The sequence below is a fragment of the Pygoscelis adeliae genome, unplaced genomic scaffold (assembly GCF_000699105.1).
Source record: "Pygoscelis adeliae isolate BGI_AS28 unplaced genomic scaffold, ASM69910v1 Scaffold45, whole genome shotgun sequence".
Classification (NCBI taxonomy): Eukaryota; Metazoa; Chordata; class Aves; order Sphenisciformes; family Spheniscidae; genus Pygoscelis; species Pygoscelis adeliae.
Window position 1 is genome coordinate 13,625,557 of NW_008825114.1, and position 12,347 is coordinate 13,637,903.

The 12,347-nt window shown below is 37.8% G+C and overlaps 1 protein-coding gene across 1 annotated transcript in view; it reads right to left on the reverse strand.

Moving 5' to 3' along the window:
• Positions 1–3,045, reverse strand: part of AGTPBP1 (ATP/GTP binding protein 1) — a 59,007-nt gene extending 55,962 nt beyond the window's left edge. Inside the window, exons 1-2 of the mRNA XM_009328122.1 lie at positions 2,925–3,045; positions 1,833–1,903 (exon numbers count right to left, since the gene is read on the reverse strand). Coding sequence (XP_009326397.1) covers positions 1,833–1,864 — 32 coding nt within the window. The 5' untranslated portion in view covers positions 1,865–1,903; positions 2,925–3,045. The remainder of the gene's footprint in view (positions 1–1,832; positions 1,904–2,924) is intronic.
• Positions 3,046–12,347: the final 9,302 nt, after the last annotated feature.

Consider the following 12,347-nt stretch of genomic DNA (forward strand, 5'->3'; position numbering starts at 1 on the left):
ATAAGAAAACACCTTCTCAAAGAAAGTTCCCTCACTGCAGGGGTGCTTCTTCCAGTCCCACCAACTCCCAAAAGGTTTAAGCATTCTTACTCTGATTATGAAGAAGTGCTAGACTCACAACTCTCCATTACTCACTGTACAGTACTTTCGCTACGTAAATGCTAAAACACATAATTACACCTTTATAAGTGTCTGCTCATGATGAGAAAGATAACTCTAATGGCTGCCATGGCAGCTTATAAAAATTCAGTTATCTTAGAATGGTTTTTGGCTATTCATCTTGCAAGAAGCCTTCCAAAAGATAATAGTCAAATGAAGAAAGTCCTCAGAAACCCTCAGTTTCCCAACTGTACCTACTTCCTCTGAAACTGCTGTTTGTCGTCAGCCAGCACACTGATGTATCAGTGTCTGGGAGTGTCTTCTTCCCCCACAGCAAACAGGTCTTCTGTGTTTCAGCATGTTAAAGTGACTCTTTAAAAAACTATTTTAAAGTAGGCAGGCTTCTCATGAGTTTGTTTTAATTTTATTCCAATGCAAACCACTTCCAATTTTTTTTTTCTCAACCACCTTCACAGTTATCAAATAATCTTTAGAGAGCTGATACTTCTGATTAGTTCCCAGCTATCTCTGTACAATAAATTCACCATAGTTTATTCATGACTTAGGGAACAACTGTTTTGAATGGCAGGGATGGAAACTTTCATTTTAACTCAATAACTAAAGAAGAATAAAAAGCACTTAAGTAGCCACTTTGCAAAAATCTAATACTCTTTGTGATGGTATACTTTATGTATTATAATTAGTAGTATTTCCAAGAATACCCATTGCTGATGGAGAATTTGTCTTTGCTTATCACAATGCCTAAGGAACTAATATAGTGTTAAGTAGAAAACATAATAGTTTCTTTACTATTTCTTTTGATCCATCTCTCACACAAACAGGAAGAACCAGTCTCTGATATCAAGCTGTTCCACTGTTAAAGTCAGCAAAAGCAAAGATGATTCTACATGCAAGCATTTAAATTCAAATTTTAAATCCATCCCAAGATATAAAAATTAATCCACAGTAGAGCATGTCCTTCATGCAAATTCATCCACTCATTTAGAAAATGATCAGTATTTCAGAGAATTAAGACTAAAGCCAAAATTCCCTATTTTGCCACCTTTATATTTTTTTTTAAATCTGATGAGATGGTTTGATTTAACGAGGTGGTTTAACCTGTGCTAGCTTAAGAAAAGAGTAAGACTGAAAGCCTTTCAATAGTTTCCTGATGTTTAACAGACATGTTGCCTTCCATAAATAATCTCATAACTTTTTCAAATATTTGCTAAAACAAGTTATCATGAAAACAACACACACAACTTTCCAACTCTTGAAATATTCTGTAATCTCACTCTTGTTTGTCCTAGCTGCGTGTTGGATTGCAGGATTGCTGGAGAATGATATACATTTTATGACAAATTCATGGCTTCTTATACAGTATTATAAACCTGTCCTTTAATTCCTTCAGTAGAAATAATTTTAAGTTTTGCCAATATTTGTATGAAATTATTAAATTAATTGATAATTGTTTCAATGAAATTTAATGTATATTTTATATTTGAACATGTCTAACACTATCTGAAATTTTTAAATTTGAAAAGTTATTTATTAAATGTGAAGCTACTTTATGCTAAACAATACCGACTCCCTCAGTCAGGGACATCAACTTACACATTCTCACTAGGGACCCATAATGTATATTTTATTTATCTTATTACTAAGATAAAGACTGTTTTTTCACAAATCTCGAATACCTTGATGTTGAGAAGTCACTGTAGTTTTAAATTTACCTTTTTTCAGCTGATGTTTTTACTTTGTTCATATCGGAAACCTGATTCTTCAAATCACCATCTCTGATAACCTGGAAGATATTAAACAACTACAAGTTATCAACATCTTTTGTTCTTTAATGATTAAATGCTACCACAATATTGGATGTCTCTACACTAGAAATGTTAAATAAGTCAATTTGCATTGATTGCATTTCCCCGCACTATCACAAGCTCTTCCCTCTTCAATCCATTTCATCCAGCTTTTAAAATAAACTATTGCAATGTAAGTATGGAGTATGGTTCTGCATTATAATTCAGTCCTATCAAGCCCAGAGAGTCTGATTATAATAAAAGAGAAACTTGTATCAGTTACTTAACAGACAATATTTTCACGTCCATGACAGCATTTTATCGAACAAAGCTTCTGCTGAAGCCAGTAAATACACTTCTTTAAACTTACTTGACAACATTGTGAGATGCCACAATATACCTATTTCTGACTGCCAATTCATGTATCTATAGGATAACTAGGACTAGAGGCACAGTGAGAAACATGGGAGTGTTTGGTGTTCTTATTTAAGCAAGACCTGAATACATTTCTTGGACAGAAACCATTCCGTGCTAAGGACTCAATTTTCCTATCCTTCTAAGGACATAGTGTCCTCAGGGTACACTGCTTCCTCAAACAGTGCCTCCAAGCAATTAAGGTTGCAGCCTACAGGACCATTAACTGAACCTCAGTACTTCCATTTGAGATCTAATGTGAATGGCAAATACTCCCACTGTGAAAAAAAAAAACCCACAGCATCCTCAAAGGGCACAGTGGTTAGTTCTAAGGTAGAAGACAGAGTAAAGGGAAAAAGGATGTTCAAAGATATGGGTGGTGAGAATGAAGAACATAAAGCACTTGTTCTCTTGGGAAATGCAGGCAAGAAATTCAGTCAAGCACATACACACAGCCCCCCCAAAGAGAAATTTGTTAGACTTCTCAAAAATCCTTGTTGTTCAGCACATATAATAATCAGGTTTTTACTACTGGTAAATTCCACTCTGCTATTGCTAAAAGCCTAAAGCAGATGAAGTATGAAGCAAGCTTATTTCCAGACTTACCTGAAAGCAAATTTTTTTCCCAGCAGCCAGGAAGCAAATGCTCAGCTTTTCACAAGAATTCCAGCTTGACTCAAGTTAACAGGTGTCCTAGATTTGTCCAAGTACCCTTCAAGTGTAAACTATCTTGACTTCCTTTAAAGAAAATAAATAGTTACAAGAGAATAGCTGTGTCCACCACAATGATGACAATGTCACAAATAATAAGGTCTGGATCATTCGAACCAGGTTGCAGGTCTTACTGGGGGGAAAATATTAGGTTCTTGAATTCAAGTAGCTAAGTGCCGTTTTGCTTGCAGCATTAACCTGCTGTCAGACAGATGATGAACAGTCTCCCAGTGCCAACAGTGTCTACACATTATAGTGTACTGAACTGCTGTACAAGTGGAGACAGCTACAAAGCTGAACTATCTTGAACTGCAAGGTCTTAACTTGTTTTGCTCTAAATTCACCACAATTTTGGTAAGCACTAATGTGCAAATGTTCCAGGTGAAGGTGAAAAGACAAGCAGATAAGAAAAAGCACAAGAACCTCTGCAAAAAAACAGTGAGAAGGAGCAGGTAGAAAAAGAAAAGAGATAGAAATGCATACATCAATAATCCATAGAGTTGTGGTCGAACATTTATGCATACTAAAGTAACGAAATCTCTCTTTAACATTTTACTAGGTGATGGAAAAAAGCCACTTCCAAACTATTTTAAAAGCTTTTAATATTATGCTTATTTCGAATAAAGGACTGATAGAAAGGTAAAGGCAAGAAGGTGCATGAGTCTCAATTTAAACATACTTTTTAAACACATTTAATGCCACCTGCTTGCCAGTGGTAGCAGAGAAGAGGGTAAATTAGCATCAGTTCTTCTGCCTTTAAAAGACCAACAACAACAATTTAAAAAAAAAGCCTCAAATTGGAGGGGAACAGAGGAGAGCAGGGAGTGTTGACTAGTTAAACTTCAAGTTGATATACGCTGGATTCTGTGCAGTCTCCCTCTGCCTTTTCACATTGTCTGTGGAACATTATCCCCTCCATCTTCCCACCTGCACAGGGGAAACTGGCAGCTTCTTCATAGGAAATTTCTCCAGACAGGTAAAGTTCCCAATCAGAAAGCTGCACTCACTGTAATAATGCTACCAACACTAAAATAAATTAAATGGACTGCAAGAAGTTTTATATAATTTTCACCTTTTCCCTTCTCCTCAGAAAAGCAAAGACATGCCTTATGTGACATGTATTTTCCTCCCTCCCAGGTGAATTCTTTGTCACCGAGCCACTGACTCACCTTCTCTGCTGATCCACCTTTTCAGCCCTATGAAACTTTGCCACGCACTGGCAAAGCTCATGCAAAAGGGCAGAGGATAACCTCCCCAGTATTTACCTTTCATGTAAGTTTTGGCATGTGCTGAAATGTAACAGAGTAACACGGAACCCAGACTCCTACTTCTTGGATAAATACTCTAACCGCAAAGCTACTGCACAAAATGGCAAGCACTATCATAATGCTATTTTCTTTTGCTCAAAACAACGGCTAAAGAAACAAACCGGCACCATTTCATTCAGACCTCACATTCAGGCGTGTCTATTAGGCATCACTGGAAGTGCCTGTTAGACTACAGAGGACTTGTGAGGACATCGTCTTCCCGAATACTAAGTTGATTTATCTGCATTAGAAGAACACCAAGATGCTCAGCCTCTCCAAGCCAGCAATAATTCTGGTCAGACCTTGTAACAAGATTCAGAGGAAATTTTACTGACACAAGTTAGGTAGCGACCTGCATGGGAGTGTGAAAAGGGGAATTAGTAATTCTGGTACTCTTAACGCTCCAAACTAACACCACTGTGCTACCACAGGTGACTGGACCTCAGGGCTTCTGCAAGAAAACGTAAAGGGATTATGACCAGGGTCACAGAACCCAGATGTTGCTATCCTCTTTTGTAAAAAGCCTTAGCCCCAGTTCTTCTCATGTGGATGGAAAAACTCCTAGATTTGAGCTTTGCTTTGCCAACTCCCAGGTTTGAGGTTTCCTTCCTTACTGCAACCCCTGAAGATCACACATTGAGTACTCGTGGTATTTCCTGTCCAAACTCCTCACTAGGACACCTAACAAAGCCCTCTTTTTTCCTTGATCTCACCTATCTGTATCTGATGCACAGTCAAAACTGGCTCCTGATTCTTCCAGAAAGGAGTGTCTCATTCCCATTTTAGGCATTCTTTTACTTTCGTGATCCTAAATCCATTGCTTTGGGGGAAGAGAAACCTAAAATGCCATCTGTTTCAAAAAATAAGCAAATAAATAAAAATTCCCTTCACTAAAATCAGGCCAGTGCCTATCCCACTTCCCTTGCTTGTCTTCTCTCTTAGAGGAATCCTTTTTCATTTTCACACAAATATCAGGAGCTTCATACCACAATAGAAAGCCACCTAATCATCAGATTTACTCTCCATCATCTACCTAATAATGGAAAGAGGGAATTAAAAAAAAAGTAAATGCTACTAACCAAATCCTTTGTATGCACTGTCACATAGCTCTTCTTGCACCTTCTTTAAGATTCTGGTAATTAAACTGATGCATGTATTTCAGGGGAAAGTGAGTATATCCCTTATTTATTGCAAGCCATCCAGGTGGAATTTCTACATGGTCTGAATTGTCATCCTTAAATAAAACTGAAGAAATCAAACTAAACTCAGTACAGTAATGCATGGCTCAACTGCACCAGAACCTGCAGTTAAGTGTATTCACTGTAAATTATTTTCCCTTTTATCTCCCATTAATCACTAGTGGACGGTAAAGAAGGCAGACACAAAACCAAACTTCAATCCTTACTCTGACTTATAAGAAAAAATGCATAGTCAACATTACAATGTCAGTGCTGAGCACTTTCATTGTCATTTTGATAACATCACATCTGAAAGAAATTCTCATGTTAAACACACAGTAACCTCATATCTGAGGCTCAAAATTTTTATTTTAACCAACAGCAGCTCTGCTTTCATGGTTGCCTTTTTTCCTTCCTTTTTTCTTTTTCACTGAAACTGGAAGTTTTTTATATATACATCTAAAATATATAATATCTATATTTGGAAATTATACCAGACTGTCTTGTCATCAAGCCCGTTTTCTTGCAATGGAAAATCTGGCCAAAAAGTACGTTTTCAAACAACTGCCATGGAAGACAAATCTACCAGTATCTGGCAAGCTAATGGTAAGCAAAGGCAGGAGTACTAGTCAGACAGGGCAAAATGACTCTGCTACAAAAAGAGACATGCTCAGAAGCAACGTGGACAGAGCACGCCAGAGGAAGCCTACCTCTTGAGACCATGGAGGCTGAAAAAAACCCAGGTTTCATGTTAAAATCCTGCTATTAGAACTCTCTCTCTAGGGGAAACAAAGATAATCTGTCTGCTACTAAAGCTGGAAGACATTCTGAGTTTACATAAACAGAATTCACATGCTTGAATTGACCAAAATACTTTAACATGGAACATGCCTGTCTTGAAAGGGTAAGTGTAATTAAACAAGCTGAAGTATCTTTATATTTTCTTTTCTTAACCCCCCCCCAAAAAAAAACAAAACCAAAGAAAGCCACTCACAAAAAAAACAAAACAAAACAAAACCAACTGAAAATAAACTCCTTAAAAAAGCCAGAGACCTCTGAAATTTACGCTGGTTAATACTAGGGACTTTGTAACTACATTCCAAAGTTGACAATTCTTTTCACCAAACGCAACTAGAAAAATCAAAACCATGTATGGATATGCACAGTTTATTGAAACTATTAAATCTGTTCTATGTGCAGTATATTCTATTTTCTGTGTCTTTATTTTCCAGAAACTCATTTTCTTAATATACTTCATATAGAAAGAAAGGCCTATTTTTGGAGTCTGTTCACTATACATTAAAATAAGGTATTTTATTATCATAAATGGGTTGTAAAAACCACATATCAAATCATATTCATGAAGAGACAAAACAGCGCTTCAGTTTTACTGTGTATATCTAGCATAATAAGTCCGCAAAACCTGTAAGATTGTTCATCTATCTATATTTCCATGGTTTGCTTTGCATTCAAAGCTAGGCACATCCCAAAGTATTTTCAAAGCCAGAGCTCAAACTTCACTTACGCTCATCATGGAGTTATTGATTTGAAAGGTTAAAAAAAGCAACCATGAACAAGTGCACAGCAAGTAAGTCAGTACTTATTTATCAGATAGTGGAAGCAAGTAACTGAGCAAAATCTTTGTAAATGCTACAGTATAAAAAAAAAACACTAGTATGCGAAAAAGGAAGGGATACAAAAGTTCAGAGGGCAGAATTGTGTCAAAAAGCAATTAATTAAAAAATGAAATAGAGAAACCCTAGGTATGAACTGAGAAAACATGTAATGATTTAAAGTTTCATAAATGCTAGGCAGAAAAAAAGCTAAATCAAAACCCTCCACTAGATCAGGTGATTGCATTCTGGGGTATGCTTCCAAAAGACGCTCTACTTCTCACAGAAGTACATGTGGGTCCCCCCCAGTCCCACTGCAGATTAAACTGGAAGCAAACTGGCCTTTACCAGTATGTCATTTCACATACCCTGAAGTCTCAGTAGTTGTTCATTGGCCAAAATATTCTTTTTCAAGACACTGAAAAATCTGTTTAAACACAACTATACAAAAAGACCACTGCCTTCTTTGTGCTCTAGGCAATCTTAATTGCAAAATACTACTTGCAGTTTAACTTTCTTAAACACAGAAGTAAATTGTTTACAGGAACAGACTATTTACCTAAGTAAATTTACACTTGTAGGAATAGGCCCTGTGTTCAAAATTTAGGATGAGCAGCAACACGTGGCAGCAAGAGCCACCGTCTCAGTACCAGAAAGCAAACTACCCAGCATGCTTGTAGAGAGCAGGTCAACACCGTGATAACCAGCATCCTAAATATGGCAGAATATGGAAATCCTGCAGTATTATTGTGCAGCATCCCTGCACAATATGGAAAACTGCAGTATGTTACTTGAGATTACACAAGAAACATTCACCAGGACAGCACAGTGCTCCTCCTCTGGGAGCAGTAAGAACTAGCCACTGCTATTAATACAGTGGTGCTGCCTCCACCGTCTCATCTTCTTGTGCCATAAGGAGGACCGTCCCTTTGCAAAGGGCTTAGAAATTACACTTTAAATAACCCTCTGGCCATTTAATCATTTACTCATTCACACATGACATATTGTTTCCCAATTCAGTACCCCAAGTGACAACTTCCACAAGTATTTTTTTGAAAAATTGGTTTTTTGACAGAAAACACTTCTATTTTAAAGCCATACAAACTAGCAAAGTTACTGGATGTGAACAATTTCCTTAGTAAAAACATGAGACCTGATGTTAGATTAAAACTCTCACAGACTGTTTTGAGGTGCCACAGTTACTTGTACAAACTGCTTCATATCCTGAAAGTTCAATCCACAGTACAATACATAAAGGTTTTGGTTATCTATAATCCAACTTTAAACTCTAGTGACTGAAAACCTGGGGAAATCCTTCAAGCTTCACAACTAAGTTTCAAGTTGGTAAATCCTACACTGTACTCAACCACAATCTAGTAAACAGAACCCATATACATAAAGCTTTATAACTAGCGTGACAGTGAAAATCTGTTTTCTGAAGTTGCCTATTCCTAGCCCAGTTCCTGAACCTTCTACAAGCACTGGGAAACAAAAACATAGACTTGCACCCCATTCCCAATCTTACTTTGTGGAAGTCTCATATTAAAGTCCTAGTCAATAGCCCAGAGAGAGACAATTTTCAGGACAAGCTGTCTCTTAAATTAAATTGTAAATTAGGACAGAATGGCTTTGAGTACACACTAATGTCTTCCTAATACTTTAATATGCAGCAGTACCAAAAGCTTTTAGCATCATCAAAAAATGATAATGTACCTAAGGGTACATTAGAAGTATTCCTGCCATGAGAAAAAGTTTGTTCAAGATACTAGAAAAACTAGAGATACTTTTCTTCCAGATATAATTGTAAGACTTCATGTAGAAATGGCAGGAAAACACACCTTTGTCTAATGACTAAAGCTAACCAACTCCTCTAAGCAGAAAAAAAAAATAATCTGAAGTTTTTGGTGGAACAGTCTAATTTTCAAATTCAAAGTAAAATGAAAAGGCTAACAACCTTTACTAGTCAAAGAAAAAATACTTCTGAAAATCAGCTACTGCCTTTTCCTTGTACCCTTTGCTATAAATATTTATAGTAGGAAACAAAAAAGTCAGATGATTAGTTTACCCATTGCTCCCTTACAGCAAAGTGTTGACTTTTTGATGTGACTAGATAAACTGCAGTACATAATCAGACATTCAAAATGACATACATAAAGCTTCACAGAAGGCTGAAGCACCAAAGCCCCGTACAGCAGCTTGCCAACTATGTCATGCAGCCGATTATCACCAGTCCACTTAGCTGTAAAAACAAAGTCTGATACATGTAGCCAAAAAAGCTGCAAATGCCTAATAGTGACTCCAGTGGGGGGCAGGGGAAAGCATTTATCAGGAAAAGAGCAAAATAAGAAAACTGTACTTCATTTCTTGCCTGGAAAGAAGCTCCTGGAAAGTTACCAGCACGGCAAGCATAAGGTTACTCCCCAAGACATGAAAAACTTGACATTACCAGGCTCAGAGAGTATCACATTCAAAGCTTGCATGATTTAAGTTGACAGGAACACTGCAAAAGTCAGCTACTTCTTACCCAGCTAGCATAACCCCTTCATCAGGTAGAAGGTGAATGGCACAGGGAGAGAGAGGGTGGCAATAAAAATAGCCAGGAGGGAAAGGACAATCATAGCAGAAACTGAGCATTTCCCCACACCAAAAACTGACCAAGAACTGGAAACCCAGTAACTTTTCCGCGCTCTTGGAAATGCTTCATTGACACAGTGCTAAAAGTCAGAGGTGCTTCCCAGCACCTAACCCAGTGACTGCTCCTTTGGCTTACACTGTCTTGATGGCCAAGGTCAATCTGTAAAGAAATCAACCCAAACATCTAAACTTGCTAGTTCACCAGCTGAGTTAAAGCAAACTCTCAAGCCTGGTTTTAATCCAGAAGAAAAACAGAAAAGAAAAAAAAAAAAAAATCTGTGGCTCCATGTTGCAGCTTTATCTACTCAAATATACTTCCAGGCCTTCAACCTCATTAGTACACAGAAACACAATCATCTCACAATCCATAAACTCTCAGCAACTATTCTCACTTTCAAAACCTTGGTTTGTACCATTTAGCTTATGAATTACACTGGAAGCAATTAAAACAGTATTATCTACCTTCAGTACACAAAACCCCAGACATCCTGCTTCTCATAAATTGCAAGGTTTTTTAAAGATGTAGTGAAAATTTTTATGTGCCTTTTAATGTACTAAGCTTTTAGGATGACAGTTTCAGGACTTTCATCTCTGCAGCTGTTGCAAAAGAAAGGAAGGATGTTTGGGTGCTCCTCTCCTCCCCCCCACTTCCAGTCTTTCTTATGTTTAACTGTTACAAAACTGTATTTCCAAATGTAAACCACGCTGAATCGTCCATGTATCCAGGGCACACACTGAACAGTTCATAATCTTCTTGATGCTTAGCACAGGATATTGGACAGTTAAGCTCTGGATAGTGGCAGGGCTTGAAAACATACCCTGAGATACACTGCCATTACAAATCCCTCCTAAGCACTCATCCAAGCACCTGCCTTGTTCAGCACTCTCACGCTCACTCCAAGAAACCTGACTTCCCCTCTAAGTTGGTTAAGGAGTTTAAACACTTCAACTACTGCAGTTATATACCAGGGCCAGGGTGACCTGAGCAGCCTTCAGCTCTTTCAGACATTAGCAATTCGTATCACAGGAGCAATCTCCTAAGAGCAAGCAGCTCGCGGACGCTGGAATTCAAGGAGAAGTTTCAACTAACATATTGAGAGCCAAAAAACAGGTGGTTCCCAGATATGTCCAGCAGAGTATCACCATGAATTTTAAAGACTGTGAAGTCTCTAATCATAAGATACATTGCTGACAAGTTGTTGAGTGACAAGCTGAATGTCTTCCCTAGACTAAAACCTAAACATGAGGTGAAATAGCAAGCTCCTCCTGTAAGCCAAGAGGACTTCAGAGAGCTTTCTCCCCAGCTTTTCCTCTCTAGCTTCTCACACATAATTTCAGGGAAGTTGCTCCCAGCAGCAGTAAGCTAACTAATATAAATCAGCTGATTGTGTGTTACCATCTACTACCAAGACAACTGAATATTTTTCAAGTTCAGAAGCTTCCATTTGGAAGACAATTTGTGAATTTCTTGAATATGAAAACTTAAGTAGGAGCACTGCCATCTCCAAAACCTGAACTGAAAGCTAAGCCTGAGATCAGGTATCAATTCGCACAAACATAGATCAGGTATCACTTCACACACCAAGACTACTCCTTGGTTTGGGATCCTTTCCTCCCTTTTTGGAAAAAAAAAAAGGAGAAACTTATTTTTATGAAGCTTTCAAAAAAAAAAAAAAGTACTTCCCTTAAATTATGTTGGCATTAAAAAAAAAAAATATCACAGTAGTGCATTGAGACATCAGAAACTAACAATAAAAATTTCTTCTGCTGAAATAGAGATATGTGATAAAATTATCTTGACCTTAAATAGGAAGGTCTTCAGAACAGGAGATTATCTTGCCACGCCCCAGCCCCCAAAATAAAAAGATATTCCAACACAGACTTGCACTTGCACTCACTATGCATATCATGAGGTATAATTTCCAGAAGAATTCTTGGGTCACAAGTACGATTTCATTGAAGGATTAACCAGAAGGTGGGGCTATCCCATCAGCACCACCCTGTCCACCCATCACTACATGCAGCAGCAAAACACACACTGAAAGCTACCTGCAACAGGGGAGCCTTTTCATTAAATATAACCTACAAAGGTAGCTCACAAACGTATTTCTCTAGAAGAACATCATTAATGGGAATACACTTGTTGGAGAGCTAATTCCCTCATGACAGAAAAATAAATACACAAAAAACAGTCATAACACAAGGCTATACAGAAGTTTCATAGTGTTTTTACACCACACCGGTACATAGAACAATCTCATCTATGCCTAGAAACGCTGCCGGAAAGCTTACAGCTCTAAGTCTACACAATAAAAGTTCATCCAGGTCAGGTTCCGTAAACATCCGACAAAGCTTCAGTGTCTGAAAACAGTTTATGCTGAAAACAGTTTATGCTGAAGAGAAACACCACCCCCACTCCCCCCGCGAGACGCAGCCTATTTCTCAGGTTCTGTCAAGCATTTGAACAGACACCTAGAGAAATACTTGCTATGCTGGATTTCCACAACTGTAAGAGGAGGCAGAAAAAGAAAAAAAAAAAACCACAACCCAAAATATTAATGAACTCCTACCCAAGGAGCGTGAAGT